This window comes from Macaca thibetana, chromosome 7 (assembly GCF_024542745.1).
Source record: "Macaca thibetana thibetana isolate TM-01 chromosome 7, ASM2454274v1, whole genome shotgun sequence".
Classification (NCBI taxonomy): Eukaryota; Metazoa; Chordata; class Mammalia; order Primates; family Cercopithecidae; genus Macaca; species Macaca thibetana.
The window spans coordinates 136,015,836-136,039,665 of NC_065584.1; the positions used below are offsets into that span (position 1 = coordinate 136,015,836).

General features: G+C 39.0%; 1 protein-coding gene across 1 annotated transcript in view; it reads left to right on the forward strand.

Moving 5' to 3' along the window:
- Window positions 1–3,346: 3,346 nt before the first annotated feature.
- Window positions 3,347–23,830, forward strand: part of SCG3 (secretogranin III) — a 35,464-nt gene continuing 14,980 nt past the window's right edge. The window contains exons 1-10 of the mRNA XM_050797937.1: window positions 3,347–3,827; window positions 4,505–4,557; window positions 5,066–5,111; window positions 5,205–5,420; window positions 10,335–10,477; window positions 11,287–11,436; window positions 14,240–14,417; window positions 18,281–18,397; window positions 21,720–21,803; window positions 23,510–23,647. Of these exons, the coding sequence (XP_050653894.1) occupies window positions 3,410–3,827; window positions 4,505–4,557; window positions 5,066–5,111; window positions 5,205–5,420; window positions 10,335–10,477; window positions 11,287–11,436; window positions 14,240–14,417; window positions 18,281–18,397; window positions 21,720–21,803; window positions 23,510–23,647 (1,543 nt within the window). The 5' untranslated portion in view covers window positions 3,347–3,409. The remainder of the gene's footprint in view (window positions 3,828–4,504; window positions 4,558–5,065; window positions 5,112–5,204; window positions 5,421–10,334; window positions 10,478–11,286; window positions 11,437–14,239; window positions 14,418–18,280; window positions 18,398–21,719; window positions 21,804–23,509; window positions 23,648–23,830) is intronic.

A 23,830-nucleotide genomic window follows, 5' to 3' on the forward strand; every position in this document is an offset into this window, starting at 1 on the left:
TATCACTATCAGATATTTCCCCTTTTTTCTTATCTGTATTTTCAGAAGTTTTTCCTTCAATATGTATTTATCATTTTGGAACTAAGGAGAAACAAAGCATCTACACAAAGTAGCATGATGGGATATATGCCCAACTGGGAGTGTGCATGGTATCCTGAGGAAGCAATGATCTCATCTAGGAAGTCAAAGAAAACCTTGCAACATCTGCCTTTCCATTCTTACTCATATGGGTCTCTCACATGTCAACCAAATGCAAAGCATGACCTTTGGATCCTGGTTCAAGTAAACCAACTGTGAAAATATTTACAGTATGAGGCAAGTGGGGGAAATTTGAATCTGACTGGATATTTGATGATACTATGGTATTATTGTAATGAGGAGGAGGTATGTTAAAAGCATTGCAGTAATGTTAGAAAAAAAATCCTTATCTTTTACATAAATATACTGACATACTTTGACATACTTATGGATGAAATGATATGAAGTCCGGGGTTTTCTGTTTGTTTGTTTGTTGTTTGTTTGATGGAGTCTCTCTCTGTTGCCAGACTGGAGTGCAGTGGTGCGATCTCGGCTCACTGCAATCTCCGCCTCCTGGGTTCAAGTGATTTTCCTGCCTCAGCTTCCCAAGTAGCTGAGACTGCAGGCGCCCGCCACCACATCCAGCTAATTTTTGTATTTTTAGTAGAGATGGGGTTTCACCATGTTGGCCAGGATGGTGTTGATCTCTTGATCTTGTGATGATGTCTGGGGTTTTAAATAAGTAAATAATTCACTGGGGGTATGAAGTAGATGGAAATATAGAATAAAAATAATGGTCAGAGTTAATGATAATTTAGGTTGGGTAGTGGATTCATGCATGCTTATTTCACTATTTCCTCTACTTTTGTGCTTGAAATTTTCTACAAAAATACAATAATAATTAATATATTTTTTCTGTAATAAATGAAAACATCCTACAAATGTCTGTATCTTCAAGACTTAGCCCAAAAATCATATTCTCCACTAGTGAATGAGCACACCACAATTGTTCCATTTGTGTGGACAAATGAACAAGCAGCATTGAGAAACTCACTATGCATTGTACATTGTCAATTTAATAATTATCTGATCTGTGTCAATGCTATTTGTCTTGTAATTTCAACATATATTTTCATATTCCATGTTTATAGTGTGCTCACACATAAGAATCAAATATTTTAATCTTTTTATTATTAATAAAAGGGCTGTCTTCTCTTTGAAATCTTTCCTGACCATTCATTCCACTATTTGGACAGACTCTACTTGAACTTTGCACATACAAAAAGGACACTTAACACAGTTTTGTGCTTATTCATTCACTTATATTTAAATAAGAATAGTGTGTTGCATGTGAAACCTGTTCACCAACTAGTTGTTGTTATATTCACAATCCTTTCTCTCTACTAGGCTATAGTGATATAGCAGTGACTAGTGTCTTACTTGTCTTTGTACACCCAGCAACTATCTCAATACCTGGTACATTTTAGATGCTCAATAAACACCTGTTAAGCGAATTGATGAATAAATACAATTTAGGATTACTCCATTCACAGATCTATACCAAGTCCAGTGGGATCATCCGTAAGGCTGAATAATGTAAACTAATTCATGCCTATGGTTTACTCAATGCTCCACCAATCATTTGATCAGAAACATAACATGATCCTAGATTTAGTGTCCATTTAACATAATCACTTTACATCCAAATGGCAGAGAGAGATAAAATACCCTTTTTCTTTCAGGCAAACAATGCAATGTACTCAACAGATATCCCTGACCTTCATTCCATCCTGAGTGTCTCCCAATTGCAAACATATATTGAGGAGACAAGTGAGTCAGAAATGGGACAAAGGACAAAGTGAAACTGAGGGATTAGGTCAGTGAGTCTCAGGATCAGTGAATGGCTATTTCAGATAACATTGGGTAATGTTTCGTAAAAGCTGAAAACATTTCATGACTTATTTTCTTAGGCTGTATCAAAATATTCTTGATATCAAAATGACTAGTTCAAAACATGTACCCATTTGATCTTCATAATAAGAGTGTGAGGTAAACAGAGCCTGTTATTTCCATCTTAAAGAAAAGGAAACTAAGGAAATGTACCCTTCATTCAGCTGGGATTTAAAAATATGACTTAATTTTTTAATGCAGTATAATGGGATAATAATGCTGTGCTATCACTGCCAAGAAAGAGCTTTTTTGTTTTGGAGGAGCTGTTAGATTTAGAAGTACTCTTTAGATCCTGAAAGGAAGTATTTGAGTGACTTCCAAACTCAAAAACCTCCAGAGCGAGGGAGATTTGTTTGTCAGCTTGGTTGTTTGTTTGTTTTTAGGTACTTGAATAACTTCCTCCTTGAAAAGGAGGGTGCAGAAATCAAAGGCCTGATTGTGCTGAATCCTTCTCTTTGGTCATTATTCAGACTGGTTCCCAGCATGCCGCAGTCCAGAGGAAAAGGTCCAAGTTCTGTTTAAAAATCAGACTAAAGAGCTTACTCAGCACCCTGCTCACATTAATGTTGCTTGTTTTCATTATTTAAAGTCTTTTGATAGTTCCTTGTATGCAATAACCTTAGGCTTCTGGGAGTATTCTTAGAACATAGGAAGCACCTCCCTAACTTAGTAAAGAAGAAAAATGCTTTTCATGACTATCCGCTCTCTTGAAGGACCCCTGAAACAGCCAGGTCTTTGGGCATAATTAAATTCTGGGCAAGATTTTACAGAAATGCAGCTTCTTTTTTTCTAATTTAGTTTTGTGGTGTGTGTGTAAAGTGGGGGAGGTTCCACTTGGTGGGGAAAGGAGAATTTGCCATTGCTGCTCATCTACTCAGGACTGATGGAGACATTCATTCTTAGGGGAATAGGCAAAAAATTGTTTTTGTTGTTGTTGTGTTTCAGCATCAGAGAGTGAGAGTGTGTTGCAGCAATCTGACTATTTGGAAGACTGCTCCTTGAATTTCCCAATTCAAAAGACTCGGTAGAGCTGAGGGATGCTTGATACGTCAACACAGACCACAAAAGGCAGGACTTTTCTAAAGAGATTAGAATTATATCTACCTTTTGGGTACACGAGGTGAATGGAACGAAGGGATTCTGGAACAGATATCCCGAAAGAAGAATCGCAAAGCAGAACTCCTCGCACAAGGTTATCTAAATCTCCTTGACAGGTGTACACGCAAAGAAGGCATTTGGCCCTTGAGGTAACGTTTACTTGGGAGGTTAGGACAATTCTGTCACGCTTAGGGCAAGCCAGCTGACCCTGAGCCCAGGAGCACCCTAGGACTGCAGCACAGAAAATACGCCAGCTGGCCGGTCGCTCCTCCTTTGTTCCATTCCCGGGGGATTGGAGTAGCGTTGGAGTCACTGACGCCATCCCCTCCCGCCTCTGGCGTTCATGGAGCATGCGCTTCCTCCCTCACTTCCTCTCCAGGAGGGAGCGAGAGTAAAGCTACGCCCTGGCGCGGCCGTCTCCGCGTCACAGGAACTTCAGCACCCACGGGGCGGACAGCGCTCCCCTCCACCTGGAGACGTGACTCCCGCGTGCCCCAACCCTGCTAATCCATTGACCCCCGAGTGTCAGAGATCCCGCGGCCGCCCAGTCCCGGCCCCTCTCCCGCCCCACACCCGCCCTCCTGGCTCTTCCTGTTTTTACTCCTCCTTTTCATTCATAACAAAAGCTACAGCTCCAGGAGCCCAGCGCCGGGCTGTGACCCAAGCCGAGCGTGGAAGAATGGGGTTCCTCGGGACCGGCACTTGGATTCTGGTGTTAGCGCTCCCGATTCAAGCTTTCCCCAAACCTGGAGGCAGCCAAGGTATGTGAGCACTTTTCTTCTTCCTACCTTCCTTTTATTTCGCCACCAAAAGGTAAAGTTTGGTATAATAACATGAGCTGTAAATCACCCTGCCTCGTTTTCTGATCAAATCATATACATGAATACGGACAGAGAAATCAGTTCGAATTTAGAGACAGAAGACAGATTTTTTTCTTCAGTTTTAAAATGATAGAGCAGTAATATGGATTGTTTTTAAAGATCTTATTTTGAAAAGGGAAGGGAATCTTTTTCACCTAAAGTGGCTCGGATTTTTTCCTAGTTGCCTTACAACCTTTCTCAGATAGTCTATTCATTATATAGGCAGTATATGATGAAAGAGCTTTTAGTGTGCCAATAATACCAATCCAAATTATGCTCTCTCTAGTTGAGAAGAGCTGGTAACCCTAGTGTTAGAACTATATGTTAAATTTCTCATCAGAAAAAAAAAGTGTGATTCTGTCAGCTCAGGAGATACACCAAGATAATAAACAAGGCAATATTGATAATTACTGTTATTGTATAATCTTGATAATCTTTGTTAGTATTTGTTTCATAGTCATCCAAAAATTATTTCTCCTAATGTTTGTTTTTCCTTTTTATAAAGATTTTATTTAATAAGAGGCATATTTTGTCTTTCAATGCACAATTAAATTTATATTCACGTGTGTTTATTCTAGACAAATCTCTACATAATAGAGAATTAAGTGCAGAAAGACCTTTGAATGAACAGGTAGGTCAAAAGTAACATTATGAATGCTATTTCATTTTGATTTAGTTATTATTATTTAATGTAATTATGCTGTGACATTTTGGTCATTTTGAATTTACAAACACCAGGACCTTAATAGTTAATTGACAGCAATTAGGATGGGAAATCTAGTTTTGGTAAATTCTGTGCCCTAGCAGTTATTTATATTGAGTTCTGTATATTGAATACATAGAGTAGCTATATAATAACCCAGTAAGCTCAGTATCACATCCACTCTGTTGTAAGATTGCCTAATTTACCAGAGATTTCTCTTTCACCAATATTATAGGAGAAAGGAATTAACACTTACTGAGCATCTGCCCTTAATTTTATCTCATTTAATAATTATAACAGTGCACTGAAATAGGAATTATCCACATTTTACAAACAAGAAAATTAAATCCCATGGAGAGTAAATCATTTGGCTCTCATACTTGGTAAGTGGTGGAGCAATGATTTTAAACCAGGTCTATCTCCTGTTTGTTCACAGATTGCTGAAGCAGAAGCAGACAAGATTAAAAAAACATATCCTCTAGGTAAAAAGAAATCATGTTGATGTTAATTTAAATAATGTAGGCTATGAGAATCTGAACTAAAATGGCTGTGTTGGTTTGGGGCTTTTCTTCCAGAAAACAAGCCAGGTCAGAGCAACTATTCTTTTGTTGATAACTTGAACCTGCTAAAGGCAATAACAGAAAAGGAAAAAATGGAGAAAGAAAGACAATCTATAAGAAGCACCCCACTTGATAATAAGTTGAATGTGGAAGATGTTGATTCAACCAAGAATCGAAAACTGATAGATGATTATGATTCTACTAAGAGTGGATTGGATCATAAATTTCAAGGTAAATGAGAAAAAAGAATTTTTGTTAACGTAGAGTTCCCTATAGTGGGTTAAGAGAAAGTCCAATATTTTAAAAATATCTTTTAAACATTCATAATCCTTTATTAGTCAAGTCAAAAATTGAGATAAAGCATCTATTTACAATAATGTGTAAAGCCCCAGCTCCACAGAGTGCCAAATTTTATTTTCCCTTTAAAAATTCCTTTAGCGATGCTCTGAAAACATTTTTAATCTAGTATTTACATTTTATGTTATTAAATTCATTTGAACATTCAAATTTACTTTAAAAATTAGTACACACAAAATATCATAATTTTCAAATAATTAGATCAATAAAGTACCCTCCCACCCTACCCCAAAATGTGAAATATCCACTATTTCCTTTTCAATGTTTTCTCCTAGTCATATCCTTTCTCTGTAGGTCATCCTAACCTTTACATGGCTTCAATTACATCTATATCCTGATACCCTGTATCACTAGGCCAGGCTTCTCTTAGCTATACACTTATTTATCTGTTTACCTATTTGACAGTTTCCCTTGGCAGTCTCAGAAGCACCTCAAATTTAGCATGCCCATGATTAAATTCATAATCTGTGTCCACTTCACAACCTAGCTCTCTTAGAGTACTGTTTCTTTAGGAAAGACACTACTATCCATTCAGTTTTTTAAAGACAGAAATCTAGGATCAAACTACTTATCTTTTCCGTCACCTTTCAAATTCTAATCTGCCAAAACTTACTAATTTTATGTCTTATGCATCTCTCAATTGTTTTTCTCTATATTTGTGCAAACTCCAATCCTTGTCCAAGCTCCAATTATGTCTCATGTAAACTATTGCAAAATCTACAGTTCTCCCAGCAACCACCCTGCCTCTCCCCAACTCATTCTTCATTTGGCAGCCAATGTGATAGTTTCCCGACTTGAAGTCAGGAGTTCAAGACCAACCTGGCCAACACGGTGAAACCCCGTCTCTACTAAAAATACAAAAATTAGCTGGGAGTGGTGGTGGGTACCTGTAGTCCCAGCTTCTCGGGAGGCTGAGGCAGGAGAACCACTTAAACCCAGGAGACAAAGGCCGCAGTGAGCCAAGACCACGCCACTGCACTCCAGCCCGGGCGACGGAGCCAGACTCCGTCTCAAGCAAACAAACAAAACAGGAAAACCAAAGTCCTTAATGAAGCTTGCATAGTCCTGCATGGACTGCTTCCTGACTACATTTCTAGGTTCATCCAGCACACATAACCTGATAGAAACCTTGTCCTTGCCCTTCATGGCACTTCATAAAGTTTGTAATCTTACCTTCATAAGTGTGACTATCTATGATTAATGCCTTTCTCCAAAACTAAACTGAAAACTTCATAAGAATAGAGACATTGTAACCCCAGTGCCTGGAAGCCCATGAATTTATTGAATAAATTTATGAAAGAATGAATGAACAAATGAAATAACAGATGAGGGAATAAATGAACTGCCATACCTAGGCATTAAGGAGGAAAGTATGTTTTTCATTTTGAGAACCAGTGCTTAGGAGTAAGTACAGGTTTCTTCCCTGTCCTTATTCTGTTCCATGGCTACAGGAGATTTATGCTGATTATCTCTGACAGAAAACAACTGACGATTAAATATATGACTTTTATATGACAATTAAATAGTGGACTTTCATAGGACATAATGACCTAGGAGTATTCCAAAGTGTCTTGTGTACCTATGAAGTGGAATGGAGGCAATGGGTATATATTTTGACATATATCATATGCCATGCTACTTAGGGAAATTTACTTTTTAAAATCTTGAATTCAACTTTTTTACCTAAAATATTGGGACTACAAATAGGCACTGATTATAACTGCAGACAAATCAGATTCAACCACTGCAACCGAAGTGATCATTTGATTTAATAGAATAATCTAATATTGAGTTGGCTGGATTGGTCAAACTGGTTGTACATGCAGGCAGAGACATAGATCTGTTTTTGATCTGACTACTAACTTGAGCAACTAATTTTTTAACTGTTCAACATTTTATTACCATCCCAAATATGTTTGGAACTACCAAGTGCTAGTCCTAATGACTTCAGGTTTACTGTAGGAGGTATTAACTCCACTCGAGATCAAAGAAAAGACCGGCCAGGGTTCTTGGAGACAATGATTTGTGAGTAAGCTTCTGGTCTCCCCTTGTGCTCTGGAAATCCTGAAACCAGGGGGTTTTGGCCACCAAGTTGAATACAGCCTCAGATGCATGTAGACTTCATCCCAGAGGGGAAGGTAAAGGAAGCTAACTTCTGCCAGATGTGTTCCCATACCTACTCTTGCCTTTGGGAAGCTTCCAAACAGGTTTGTGCTACAGGACCCATCAATTCTCCTTTTCACTGTTTTCTATAGTATGCACAATTTAGGATCTCTCCAAATTTCTCTTATAAAGCAGTGCTTTGGGCCTCCTGTATGCATTCAAATATTTATTGAGCAATTGCTACGTATTGGACTATGAGCTAGACAATAAACCCTGTGTAGTCAGGGAGCATGCCTAACTTTTACATCACTCTATTTCCAGTGTCTGACACATAGTAAGGCTTCAATTAAAATATATTGAACAAATGAATGTCAAGTGCTATGTTAGATGCTAGGGATTCAAAACATAACTGGGCAGATGATGACTTGGGACATGACCCTTTGACATTCACTTAGAATGTTGTGGCTACTTAACAAAAGTTATGTGTTAAACCCATGTTTGGCTCCCTTCTGGGAGTCTATACATGGAGGGTGAAATACCCCTTCATGAGCAGGAGGGAAGCCATTCTGGGTCATACTATCCATTTTAGAAGAGTGAAGGAAATCAGGGAAAGGTGAGGAGCCATGGTCACACGTTCCACTGTTTACCCCATCCAGCAAAGCGCTGCTAGGGGAGACCTAAGTTCCTGGCTCAAGAGAGTACAGCGGTGTAGCAGAGCAAAGTCTCTTCAGTGGGTTACTAACAGCCTCCCTGTTGTGAAGTAAATGGACTGAAAAACAGTCATCTCAGTTATTTTCCAGGTTTAGCAGGCAACCAATATTCCTCCTTTTACGGATCCTGAGGGATAAGTGGGAAGGGAAATAAATTCTTCCACCTCTGCATAGACTGGGGCAGTTTCTGCTCTGTGTATTCCCGAGAGCCTGACTTGCAACCCACAAATGGAAAAATCAGACACATAATAGTGAGTCTCTGCTTCTGAAAAATAGATGATGAACCAAATTTTCAGTCAGCCAGGAGGAGAACTGATTTTATGTTTGTTGTTTGTTTGTTTTGTTTTTCTTAGGGGCTTTTCTGCTTTTTTGTCTGTCTGGTACTCAGCTCGAAGGGCTCATGGCTCATGCGCTGGCCAACAGCTCGGCAATTTTGTACTGACAGAGAACTTCCAGTCCTCCATGTATACTTACTCCTACTCATTTTCCTAAGCTTCTTTCCAAACAAGAAGAAGATATTCTGCCTGAGGCAGCATATACCTCTATTTTCATAGAGTCTGAAAGAAAAGCCAAAGGAGATATTCCCTGTCCAAATCTCCAAAACCCATGGAAGAAAAGAGCAGAATCAGAAGAGAAATACTAGGTTCTTCTTTCTTTGAGTGAGTGTGATGAGGATTGTCTGGGCAGAATCTGGCCAGAGTTTCAATTTCCATTTTCTCTAGAAGATAATTGCAGTTCCTTTATTTCAAAATACAAATATATCGTGCATAATAACAATAATACTTTAGCTTTCATATATTAAGTTGGTGAAAAAGTAATCGCGGTTTTTGCATTAAAAAGTAATGCCATTAAAAGTAATGGCAAAAACCGCGATTACTTTTGCATTGACCTTAAGTACTTTTCAATCTAAAAGGTACTTTTACATTTTATTTCATCTGATCTTCACAACAATCCCATGAAATAGATACCTTATTAGACTCCTTTACAGTGATCCAAGGATATAGCTAACCAGAGATATCACTGGGGCTAAAATTCTGATCTTTCCAGTCTTCCCGGAGGAAACAGGGAGAATTAAGAGTCTTGTAAATTTGATCCATTCAATGTGGTATAGATTGGAGATGACTAATAATTGATTCCTGGAAGATCTCCATGGATGTGCTACAATGCTTCATTGCCACTAGCCCTTTCCCTCAGGATGGGCCCTTACTTTGGTCTGAAGTCGTATTGCCAAATGTATTTCTAGGAAAGCCAAGGGTACATATTAGCATGCTTCTCTGCAAAGATTTACATATTGCTTTGTGCAGATCTGTTGCCACATTTCAAAAGTTTAAATTCCAGGCACATAAAGTAAGTTCCCTGTTCTCTAAGAATGAGTCTTGTTACCTTAAGCTGCCTTTTTTACATAAAGACACTCTGATACAGGTTCAGTTAGAAGTAAATATTTATTTTAGGTGAGTCATAAAATCTTCAGTACACACTCTCTGATTCTGGGTGTGAGGTAGAGGTCCCTGCCCCTATCCCAGGAATTTGCCTGCAAAGGTAGTACATGTGGGGATATTACCAAACAATCTATTCCCTGTATGGAACTGAAATATTAAATCATACAATATATAGAAGGGTACATTGAATAATATGACATGCTATATAAATATGGCATACTATGTTAATAAAAGGTATAATATGGTTTGTATTGTTTGTGATAACAATAAATGGAGAGGGCTTTTGTGTTGCCTTTAGCTCTTCCTTCCTCTTATAGTCACCTAAGAAAGTTCCAGAATGTCCATTATCATACTAAGTTTTTAACATGAAGATCAATTTTATTTCAAACTAAGGGTTTCTGTGGACCAAGAACCACCATAAATACATCTCAAACATATCTGAGTGTACAAAAGTGAAGTACAGATTATAAGTATAATATGATGCATGAAACAGATCTATGATCACTATGGTGTGAAGTTGTGGTCGTTCTGTCTAGATGATCCAGATGGTCTTCATCAACTAGACGGGACTCCTTTAACTGCTGAAGACATTGTCCATAAAATCGCTACCAGGATTTATGAAGAAAATGACAGAGCAGTGTTTGACAAGATTGTTTCTAAACTACTGAATCTTGGCCTTGTAAGTCATGTGCATGGAAATAAACCAAATTCCTAGTGCAGTTTAGAGTATGCCAAGAAGCCAAGTCACTTGTCTCAAGTAGCCAAGTGTGTCTTCCTTTTACTAGGACCCATAGGTTTTAAGAAAAAGTAAAGCACTATTCTTTTTTTCTGGGAGTTTATCATCCATCAGAAGAACTAGGCAAGTAGAACTAGACACATGCCCCAAATGCCAGCTGCTTAAAAACCATAAGAGCCAGAGAATAGCTTATTCCAACTGGAGTAAGGAAAGGCTTCAGAGGAGAGGCGCATGAAGGAAGCTTAGAGGGGTGGTTAGGATATGACCAGCAGAGGTAAAAGACATGTATGTGACAAAAAAGAAATAACAGGAGCAAAGGCATGTGATCTATATTTTAGAAACTCCAGGTGATCTCATTTGAATCCACCTCAGCTTGGCTCCTCTGCCCTGACGTGGCCCTGGCAGGCTTTATTAAGATGCTAATGCTGTGGGATGTCAAAGGTTATCTGACTGTGACCTAAAGCTGTGGCGGAGCAATGCTCCGGGTGTTTCTCAAAATATGTGGTCCATGGGTTTCAAGAGATAGGACTAACAGCTTGCATGGTGGGCCCAAATATACTTCTTCCAGGAGTGCTGAGCAATCCCTATAACAGCTAGTATGTGGTGCAGGCATAAGTGAGGGCTGTCTGAAAGATGGTTCAAAAGAGTCCTCTTTAAAAAATAGATGTTTGACTACAGTTTAGTCCGCATTTTTTTTTAAATCACAGGACTGGGAATATAGCAGTTATATATGTTTTGCCTTTTTATGACAGATCACAGAAAGCCAAGCACATACACTGGAAGATGAAGTAGCGGAGGTTTTACAAAAATTAATCTCAAAGGAAGCCAATAATTATGAGGAGGATCTCAATAAGCCAACTAGCAGGACTGAGAATCAGGCTGGAAAAATACCAGAGAAAGTGGTATGTATGAGTGTATACGTATCTGCATGGATGGATGTGTGTGTGTGTGTGTGTACTTCTATCTGTATAATAATTAGTGCCTTACTTGATACCAAGGAAGATTTGAGGTATGTGGCATTTTTAGCCCATTTATAGTCAGGTCAGTCATGTTGGCTCAAACCTATAATCCCAGCACTTTGGGAGGGTGAGGCGGGAGTTGAGACCAGGAGTTCAAGACTAGTCCTGGCAACATAGTGAGACCCCCATCTCTACAAATAAAAATAATTAGCTGGGTGTGGTGGCACAAGCTTACGGTCTCAGCTACTCAGGAGGCTGAGAGAGGAAGATCGCCTGAGGCCAGGTGTTTGAGGTTGCAGTGAACTATGATGGCACCACTACATACCAGTCTGGGTGACAGAGTGAGACCCTGTCTCAAAAAATTAATTAATTAATTAATTAATTTTAAAATATGTATATGCATAAAATACCAAAAAGTTAAAAATATAAATGATCTCCACTTTGAAAATAATGTAAAGATTATGTTATAGTCTATTATTTGGTAAAGATTACATCTTATACCCCACAGTAAAATAATACATAATAATATGTGAAGTAACAATATCACATAATAACAACTATATGTACAGTCCCAGTGAACTGCAACCAAACATCTCACAGTTCCTTTGGTATCCAACATCTGTTCACAGCAGATGTCATCATCTGTGCCCAGTCCCCCCACAAAGAAGTGGGTTGACTAGATCGTCTGCTCCACCAGCTTTTGTGTTCCCCAGAGCCAGCTGCCTAATGCTGCCTCTCTGTTCTTGGCAGTGCTCTTCCACCTGCTCCTTCCCCTTTTCATTGGTTTAGATGCCTATTTACCCAGGCTAATTTCATCCTTCCTTCCCTTTATTGGACTCCTTGCCTCTTCATTTTTTCCTTGGCACCAACCAAGCTGCTGAGATCTTTCTCCCCACCTTGAATTCTCTTTAAAACTTTAGATGAAACTGACTATAGGGGGATATCAAATTCCTCATCTGTCCTTTGATTTTCTTCTGTAAAGAACCCACACCCATGGCTCCTCATCTCCTCCAACATCTTATCTCAAATACAAAGACTATAGAGGCTGATAATTCTGTTTTAGAGAGGCTAGAAAATAGAAATTGGGTCTGGATTTTTTTTTTTTTTACTGGGTAGCCTAAAAACTTTCCTCTGCTCTCCTTACTTCCAATCCTCAACAGCTGCCATCTTTTAAAGCAGCTTTTGAAGATTCACCCACTCAAAAAAAAAAAAAAAAAGTTCTAGATTTATCAAAAAAAAAAAACCCTTATGACTTTCACCCAGGCTTACCAGTCTGAGCTAAAACTAACAACTAACATAGCTATTTCCATAATTCTTCACTCCCATTACATAATCCTATTCACCCATTTCTAAAATGTTCACATGCTTGACCTGTGTACTCATGTTACCTGAATGCATCAATGCAAATTAAATACAAATGAAATATTCTTTCAACAAATATTTATTGAATACCAACTCTGTACCAAGCACTGGAAATACCATGCCCATTTAAAAAGACATAATCCCTTAATCATGAAGCTCAAAGTCTAGTGGAAGAGGTAGATCGTGTTTAAATCATCATGTATTTTCATTACAATTGCATTAAGTGCTCTGAGGAAAGAAACATGGTTCTGTGAGACCTCAAAAAAGGAGCCTGACCTGGACTTAGGCTCAGGTAATGCTTCCCTAAGGAAGTAACTTGAACTGAGAACCGAAGGTCAAATAGGAGTTAACTTGTGAACATGAGAGGCAGCACACAGAGAAGGATGTGTGGAGTATCCAAGCAACTGAAACAAGCACAGTGTTGCTGGCACAGAAAGAAAGAACAAAAAAAGAAGAGACTGGGAAGGTGGACCCGGGCCAGACCATGCAGTGCCTTATGAGCCATGGATGGACTCTGATCTTTATTGTAAGAACCATGAGAATTTTCTGGTCCCCTGAAGAATTTTAAGCAAAGGAGTTACATGATCAGACTGTTAAAAAGATAACTCTGGCTACAATGTGGAAACGCAGTGTTGGGCACAGATTTGGGGAGGGTGGTGTTGCAGCTAGCAGGTGAGAAACGAAGGCTGCTTGGACTAGAGTGGCATAGTGGAGAGAGAAACGTGCAAATTTGGGATAAATTTTGAAAGCGGGGCCAACAAGGCTACTGATTGATTGGATGGGGGAAAAGGAAGAAGAGGCAAGAAAGGCTCTTAAATTTCTATCTAGTTCACTGAACAGAGAATGAATCATTTACTAAGATGGGAGCCATGGAACAAATATCAGATGTGAGAGAAAGGATTTTGTACACTCTTCCAGACAGCACTTAAATTTTACTCAGAAATTCCCAAGTATGACTGCCCTGCTAGGGATAGACATTCTAACAGGCTTTCCTGTATCCTGACACCAGCCCTCTTGGTGGATTCTGTGAACTCAAAGTTTCCCTCTTCATTAAAAGGCAATTTTTCGAGGAGAGACTCATGAGAATTTATGGAGGTAAACATGGTCAGAGAAGGAGCCCAGAAATTCCCCTTTTTCCCCTGAGCAGGAGCCAGGTTCTTCAGGGGATTTCCCTTGAGGTAGAGCTCCTTTCCCTAAGCTTCAATGACCTTTTCAAATGACAAGAGCACACATGTCTAGAAATGGGTTTGAACCTGCAGGAGCTTGCAAAGGTGGTGGAATTCTTTCTCTTCACATTTAAGGGCATCACAAAGGAAGGAATCAAGCTGGAGTTTCACTAGTTCTAACAAAATGTTTATTTTTTATTGATTTTTCCCCACTGGAGACTCCAATGGCAGCAATTCAAGATGGTCTTACTAAGGGAGAAAACGATGAAACAGTATCTAACACCTTAACCTTGACAAATGGCTTGGAAAGGAGAACCAAAACCTACAGTGAAGACAACTTTGAGGAACTCCAGTATTTCCCAAATTTCTATGCATTACTGAAAAGTATTGATTCAGGTAACCACTGTGTAGTTGTGATTATGTGGAACAGAAAGAGGAATTCCAGGAAATGTGTGGGTGGGTTTTTTTCTTCCTGTTTTCAGTTTCCAAATATAATCTTCAATGACATACACTGTGGGCTTGGGGAAAATGGTTCACATCAATTTCTTTTTTCCAAAGGAGCATACCAGTTATGAAAATATTTAGGAAAGGATAATCAGGAAAGGTGATGTTTCTGGATAATTTAATCTTCTTGTTAACAGAAGGTTCATTTATTTGTTCAGCAAACAAATACTGGACACGTGTTATGTACAAGGTACCGGAAAAGACCTAGCACCAAGATGGATATGAACCAGGCAGTGTCCCTGCCCTTACCCAGTTCAACCTCAACTCTTATTGCAACTCTTTTTTTCTCAGCTTGATTGAGGTATAACTGGCAAACAAACATCGTATATATTTAAGGTGTACAATTTGATGTTTTGGTGCGTTATACATTGTGAAATGATTATCACAATGAATCTAACTAGTGTATCTATCACCTCACAGTTAACATTTTTTTCTTTTTTTTCTTTTATTCTTTTTGTGTGTGTGATGAGAACACTTAAGACCTACCCTCTTAGCTAATTTCAAGTACACAGTACAATACTGTTAACTATCACCACCATGCTGTACATTCTCCAGAATGTATTCATCTTGCATAACTGAAACTTCGTACCCTTTGACCCCAACACCTCCCCATTTTTCCCTTCCCTTAGCCCTTGGCAACTACCATTCTACTCTCTTCTTCTATGAGTTTGACTATTTGAGATTCTACATATAAGTGAGATCCTACAGTATTTGTCTTTCTTTGCCTGACTTTTTTTTAGTAGCATACATGTTGTCACATACACAAACACGAAAGTAGGAAGGAAATCCTGCCATTTGCAACATATCTTTCTTTCAAAGGCTTTACTCACTTTCCTTAATGGAAACAGTGTATGAAACCTAATTCAAAAGATTATTCAAGACTTCTTTATGAACAGTTTCAGCTTCAGCCTTTATGAACATTTTCACTTCAGAGTTAAAATGGAGAACATTAGACTGAAGAAATCCAGGAGCCTAAAACACACTTGGGAAATCATTTGTTTTTGTTTTTGTTTTTTAAAGCAAAGTCATTCATGCTGATCTCTTTGCTCCTAGGTGCACTGAGTTAACTGAGGATTCAGTCCATGTTTATTTTGGTTAATCTGCAAGGAGGATAATAATGTGCAATGTTTCTGTTGTTATTGTTCAAACAGATGCTCTGGACTGCCTTCATGGCTTTTCCTTTCCCTGTTCAAGGATTCAGCCCCAGATTGAACATTTATATAAAGACTTCTATAACTGTAATCTATTTCTCCCAAGAAGTGACCTTAAAATAAGCTTTCGTTTCTGGAGAACATCCTTTGTGCTTCAATTCCAGACATTGGCCAGATGGCACTGGCTACTCTGCTGGCTCTGCAGGGCTTGTACATCTTGAGGGTCCATTCTGAGCCATCTTGCCCCACTGGTTGGCAGATGCCCAACTCAGAACCTCTGTCATCCTGGTGAGTCACTTCTCATCAGTGAAGAGCACCAGCATGATGCCAAATACTTCTATGGATGTGCCCTTGAGCAAATAATGTGATAGCCGAAGTTACTATTTATCAGTTCTTTTCCAAGATCTCTTCCCCTGCCTCTTCTCCCATTTTTCCTCCCTCCCAACCCATGACTTTGATGGCATTTTTAAAAATGCTACTGTATAAAATGTTCCTTATTCGTTTTTATCTTTCCATTTTCCTCACCTCATTTCTTATTGCGTTTATTTTCCCATAATTTTAATTTAAATATTTATACTGAGTTCTTTGCTAGCATCTGTCTTTCTTGCCCAGGGTCTCAACAAATTAAGAATGAATAAAGCAGGCAGGAAACCAAAATATCATCTCTGTTGCTGATAAACACGGGGCTGCAGAATGTAGCTTCATGTGAGAGCCAACTGTGGCCTTGTTTGCTCCCTACTCCTCCGTCTAGATCAACAGCCAGTCTCAGGGATGGTTTGGGTCTGCAGAATGGGCTCATTTCTCAGGTTCTTGCCTTGCACTGTTCCAGGCAAGTGGAAAAAAAGAAAGATTCCAAATCCCCACCAGTTGAGAAACATAGGCTAATGGCTGTTGCTTACCAACCATATCTGTGGGGGAGGATGCAGAGGAAGGGGGAAAGGCTAGGAGTATTTAGAGAAAATCTTTCAGTGGAAGCTCAAAGAATAGGGAAAATGGGCTCCCCTCTAGCATCTTAGTTTTTCTTTTCTTCAAAAATGGAAACTGATGTTTTTTCTGATTTTAGAATTAATATTTTTTTCTCAGCTATTATAGCATCATTATCCATTTTGTTCCATCAAGATGCAGAACAGAATGTCAAATACAAAGGGTTCCCAAGAGGCCGGGCCCAGTGGCTCATGCCTGTAATCCCCACAATTTGGGAGTCCGTGGCAGGCGGATCGCCTGAGGTCGGGAGATTGAGACCATCCTGGCCAACATGGTGAAACCCCATCTCTACTAAAAATACAAAAATTAGCCAGGCATGATGGCACATGCCTATAACCCCAGCTACTCGGGAGGCTGAGGTAGGAGAATCTCCTGAACCCAGGAGGCGGAGGTTGCAGTGAGCCAAGATGGTGCCACTGCACTCCAGCCTGGGTGACAAAGTGAGACTCCATCTAAAAAAAAAAAAAAAAAAAAGAAAAAAGGTTCCCAAGAAACTGCTAGTAATAGTTACTTAAAGAGAGTTAGAGGGGATGATGAGGAAGAGAATATTACTTTCCATTTTTATTTACTTTTGAGCAGTTGAAATATTTTTACTATATGCATATATTCTTTCAAATGAAACAAAGATTAAAAAGTAACATCTTGTTCAAAAATCAATTTTGCATTTATAAACTAAAACTATATATGTTCTTATTTTCAATTAAAAAAATTAAGCTTCATTAATGAATAAAGATTGTTCTTGCCCTCAAAGACTTACCACCTGAGTAGAGAAAAGTTGTTGGCTTGCCAGTCTTCTACCCTTCCTTTTGAGTTCATGTTATCTCGGGTTGAAAACTGTGTCTTTATCATCTACTCTATCAGCAAAGTATTTTAAATGAAATTAAACTCTTTTGGAGAAGTTATAATTGCCTATTTCTGGAAAAAGTTCAGTATAGCTGTATCTATCTTACCCTATATTTCCAATCAAGCTTAGATTTTTTTTGTAAGTTAAATATATATGGTTTTATCTATAAATATAGAAAAAAATATTTCAGTAAAATACTGTAATTAGTGCTGAGTGTGGTGGTGTTTACCTATAGTTCCAACTTCATGGAAGGATCTCTTAAATCCAGGAGTTTAGTCTGAGACTGTAGTGAGCCATGATGAGACCTGCAAATAGCACTGCATTCCAGCCTGGGCCACACACTGAGACCTCATCTTTTGAAAAAAAAAAAAGAAAGGCCGGGCGCGGTGGCTCACGCCTGTAATCCCAGCACTTTGGGAGGCCGAGGCGGGCGGATCACAAGGTCAGGAGATCGAGACCACGGTGAAACCCCGTCTCTACTAAAAATACAAAAAATTAGCCGGGCGCGGTGGCGGGCGCCTGTAGTCCCAGCTACTCAGGAGGCTGAGGCAGGAGAATGGCGTAAACCCAGGAGGCGGAGCTTGCAGTGAGCCAAGATCGCGCCACTGCACTCCAGCCTGGGCGACAGAGCGAGACTCCGTCTCAAAAAAAAAAAAAGAAAAAAAAAAAAAAAAAGACCCAAACAAACAAACAAAAAGATGCTGTACTTTATAAATTGACATTTAAAGAGGAAGCTATCCCCCACTAGTTTTAAGTTATTTTGTTCTTTCATATAGAAAAAGAAGCAAAAGAGAAAGAAACACTGATTACTATCATGAAAACATTGATTGACTTTGTGAAGATGATGGTGAAATATGGAACAATATCTCCAGAAGAAGGTGTTTCCTACCTTGGTGAGATCCTATGTGGTTTGTTTCTACTGTGGTGGTTTTCACTGTTCAAAGTAAATTAAGGACTTGGCAATAATGACCTCATTAATTTGATAATTTATGCCAAAGCTTGCCAGATCACCTGGGTAGCAAGAATCGACCAGTTTGATAATATATGCAAATAAAATTAACCAGCTTTCAACTTTTTATCTTTATAGAACCAGCTTGAGTACAAATATTTCACATTTATTAATTGTCTCATTAGCATTTTCTATATAATCTTATGGAGACAATTTTATAAAAATTTGACTCCACCAGGCACGGTGGCTCACGCCTGTAATCCCAGCACTTTGGGAGGCTGAGGCAGGCTCATCACCTGAGGCCAAGAGTTCGAGACCAGCTTGGCCAACATGGTGAAATGCCATCTCTACAAAAAATACAGAAATTAGCTGTGTGTGGTGGTGCACCCCTGTAGTTCCAGCTACTCAGGAGGCTGAAGCGTGAGAATCGCTTTGGGCCCAGGAGGCTGAGGTTGCAGTGAGTCGAGATAGCGCCACTGCACTCCAGCCTGGGCCACAGAGAAAGACCCTGTCTCAAATAAATAAATAGGAAATAAATAAAATAAAAAGGAAAGAAAAGAGGTTTAATTGGCTCACGGTTCTTCAGGCTGTACAGAAAGCATGATACCAGCATCTGCTCAGTGAAGCAACTACTCATGGCAGAAGGTAAAGTGGGAGCAGGCATGTCACAGCGTGAAAGCAAAGGCAAGGGTAGGGGAGGTGCCACACACTTTTAAACAATCAGATCTCATGAGAATTCACTCACTATCCGAGGACAGCACCAAGAAGATGGTGCCATTCGTGAGAAATTGCCCCCATGAACCAATCACCTCCCACCAGGGCCCACCTCCGACATTGGGGACTGTATTTCAACATTAGTGTGGGCGGAACAAATATCAAAACTATATCAGATAGGGTTATCCAGAATTACTCTGGATGAACCTCATTTTTTTTCTAAATGAAAGTAGTTTTACTGGTTTTTTCCTTGACTGTGAAAGAGCATGTTTATTTTCAAAAGTCATTCAATGCAAAAAGTACTAAAAAGAAAGTGAAAATCACTCACAACATCAACACTCTGGTAACATCTTGGTTTATATTCTTCCAAATGTTATTCTGTGTGTGTGTGTGTGTGTGTGTGTGTGTGTACCTATATCATTTCTTTCTCTTATACAACAAAAAATAAGCTCATATTACACATAGTGCTTTGGGGCCTACTTTATTTTTTTAACAGTAGATCAAAGACATTGTTTTCATATCAACAACTGTTTCATATCAATACCCTGTGAGTCAGAAATTCCACACTTAGTCAATTATCCTATGGAAATAAATCAGAAATGCCTCAAAGGCTTATGTGCAAGGCGGATATTCCCACTGTCACTTATAACTGTGCTGCCCAATATGGTAACCACTAACCACAAGTTCCTATTTAAATTAAGAGTAACTGAAACAGAATTTAAAATCTAGTTTCTCAGTTGCACTAGGCCCACTTCAAGTGCCCAGTTGCCACATGTAGCTAGTAGCTACCGTATTGAACAGTGCAGAAATGAATACAGTCATCATTGCGGAAAGTTCTGTTGGACAACATTGGCTTGTAGGAGCAAAGCAGTGAAAATAGGCTAGATACTCCACAAGAGAAGACTATCTAAAGTAAATTACTTATTTATTTTTATGATAGACTATTTAAATTTTATTCTAAATGTTTGTGTTTTTAAATAATTATATCTGCTCCTTACATATGCAAAGTAAATATTGTTTATAAATATATATGTATTACATACATATTAATGTATATGTACATGTTTATATACATATATGTATTGTGTGTGTGTGTAACTTTTACAATTAGAGCTTGAGTTATGTCTTTAAGAATTTTTCTGTATAAGCACATTGGCTTTTGACTTCTGCTGCCGTGGAGAGCCACCCTTATATCCCCAGGGGCTCAGGGCAGCATGGGTAGAAGACGATTGACCAGCCTCCTCTCCTCCCATCCGAGCTAGTGACAAGCAGTGATCTGCCCTTCTATTCTGGCCTCAACAGTGTATCATGATTACAAATGTTGCCAGGTATGGCAACTATTTCCAAGAAGAAAGCAATGCATTACACATTAGAATATATTAATTATCTTCTTAAAATAGGGGTAGGGCAAGAGGAGTTTACTTGGGGAGAAAATATACAAAGTAATAATAAGATCCTTACAAACTAATTGCAAAGACTTGCTTGTTTGTGAATGGTGGAAAAGGCTCGTCCTAAAATAGTGTAGTGAGATAGCTATGTGGCTGGTTGAATAGCTAAGTACAAAAAGTGTGGTTTCTAATTCATCGCCTACCTTGAGGAAGTCACAGTCTAGACTCCTGTCTAGCAACACTTAATATGATACTACTCCAAAGAGCAGAATTAGAACAAAGACAAGGATACAGAGTGCAGCTTAATATAAGTAGGGAAATGATCCCTAAGATTACCTGACAGTAGAACTTTCTTCCTCATGAATTAGTGAAAGCCCTGAAAGACAGAAATCCAACTGTTTGGCTTAAGCAAAAAAGGAATTTATTGCTGCATATAGCTGGAAAAGTCTATGGAGTGACGGGGTAGCCTGGCTTTGGGTTTGTGAATTCCACCAACAGTGTGAGGAACTGACCTTATCTCATCTCACAGCTCCGACTTTTTGTGTCTTCATTTATTCCAGACAGATTGCTCCCTGTGGGAACAAGATGGCTGGGACAGTCCCAATCTCACCTCCTCACAGCACATCAATCCCAGTGGAAAGAGAGCCTCTTTCTACCAGTGGTCCTACCATTGAGTCTCACTGACCTGGATAGGGTCCTGGGCTCCTCCTTGAATTATAGCCCAGGTCATGGAAGACCCTGTTTAGTCATTCTAGGGTTATTCTAGCACCAGTGGAGTCAAATGTTCTGAGAGTGAGACAGGGGTAGGTTCCCCAGAGAAAATTCAAGGTGCAGTTACCACAAGGTGTTGAGTAAGTCAAACTCCAAGTATCCACTCTAATTCCCAATCCTGGAAGTGTTCTAGCAGTGGCTACAGAGATGTAGAAGTGACTTCTGCAATTAGCTGAGTAGGAGGCTGAACTTGAGGATTTCAAATTATATGTCTTTCCATCCTGAGAGTCTATGATTCTCAGAAATAAAATCCAGGTCAAAACACCTTACCAGCGGTGTTAATATTTTGGAGTTGCTATTGTGATATTTCTGGTGCAATGTAAACATTTTTAGTAAAAATTTGATGTCATCTCTCAGGGAATAAAATTATATTTCTTTCCTTCCTCCCTCCAGAAAACTTGGATGAAATGATTGCTCTTCAGACCAAAAACAAGCTAGAAAAAAATGCTACTGACAATATAAGCAAGCTTTTCCCAGGTACGATTATTTAACTATTTTTCTAGCCTTTAGAATAATGACCATTTTAAGTAGTAAATAATGAACTTTAATAAACATTAATAAAAAATTACAGATTTTGAAAAGTGTTAAAATCTGAAATGCAGCCATAGGATTAATGAGATGTGACCTTGGTTATTTTGTGGCCAATCACAGCACATAAATCTGACCTCAAAAAACATTGAAAAATAATGTAGATCTTTACTGAAGATTCTTGGAGGTGGCTAGGAATCTTAGGTGGAAAGGAAAAGGCTACATCACAAAACTGAGCAATCCGTCCTAAAATTCTCCTTTAGGTATCTTCTCTCACTAGATAAGCACTTCTCCACACTACTGTCCCTGGTCATCTGTCCACTCTCCACTGCCCCACCTTCTGCTCTCGCCTCCCAGGTCTTCTCTCTCCCCTGGGATGGTCTGTGCCCCTAGGTAGTGCGCTTTACCCCCGCTCTTGATTTCATCAGTTCCAAACCTCCACCCATCACCCTACTCTGCCCATCAAACCCCAGGGAACTGAGCTATGGAAAGAAGCCTCCTTTCAAGGAGGAGGGTGGAACAAAAACAGAAACGTTTGCAAATGGCAGATTCTTTTTAAAATTTGTTTAACTATTAATGACAACCAAAAATTGCAAATTGTTATACTTTGACTCTTTGTCCCTATCACAGAAATCATGTACATATTCTTGATGGCATTGTATACAGCCCTTTAAAATATGTTTTCAAGCAGTTTTTAATTACCTGGAAACATCCTTCCATAATAATGTTAATGACACAAGCAAAGAACAAAATTGTACCACAACTGTGAAAAAAAATATGCATCTCTGTATATACCGCAGCACACTAGCGGATGTTTGATATCAGACAATAACTGATTTCTTTCTTTTCTTCTTATTTTTCTACAATAAAAAAACACTTTATTTTAAAAGTTTACTGTTAGACTGCTTGAGGTTCCAAATATTTTATTGGCTACAGAAATGCATTACAATTGTTTCCAAATGGTTACCTACTTTAAGTTTTATGATTTTTAATTCAACAAAGGATTACTACATGGAAATATGGTTATTTTAAAGTGAGAAGGGAGCAAGAGTTATTCTCTTTTGACAGTAAGAGTTCAAGTCTCTTCTTCGAATTTAGGGTTCCTAGGGGTAAAGGAGTGTGAAGAAAGGAGCAGAAGGTGAGAAGTCCTGCCATAGCCCCAGATACTTAGGTGTGACTCTGAATAATAGACTGTCCTTCAAAAATGCAATGTCAAGGAGAGATTGGGCAGCTATAGAGTTATTATCATTTGGAATCAAGACCCACCTAATATACTTCAGAACCTGACATATCCTGGCTTGATCACCTACACTGATTAAAGTAAGACAAAGAATATATGCCTTCTAATGGCACGGTGTGGCAGAAAGGAAAAATTACCAAATCAGAATTCAGAAAGCTGGAGTGGGGTGGGGGCGATATGTCTGAAGTCAACTCATGGGATGACTTTAGACATATCTCTCCCCTTTCTGGGCTTCAATTTCCTCTTCTGTGATATGGGGTTAGAGGATTGGATTAGATAAGCACTAAGATCCCATTCAACTCAAAATATGATCTGACCTCAAACTGTACCTCATCAATAAAGTTGATTTCTACTTTAGGAACCAATTAATAGATAGGAAATAGGGCTATGACAACAATGCTCAATCTGATTACAGCACCATCAGAGAAGAGTCATGAAGAAACAGACAGTACCAAGGAAGAAGCAGCTAAGATGGAAAAGGAATATGGAACCTTGAAGGACTCCACAAAAGATGATAACTCCAACCCAGGAGGAAAGACAGATGAACCCAAAGGTATGGGATTGACAGCTCTAGGTTAGCAATAAAATTGGGAAACAAAAGCTTTCACCACACAAGGTAGGGTGATCCAAAGAGCAAGCTCCACCACATCTGAGAAATTGACACAATCTGTATAGAACAGGCTTGGCATGTGGTATCTTTATTTGAATAGCAATCTTTTTTAATGGCCTTGAGTCT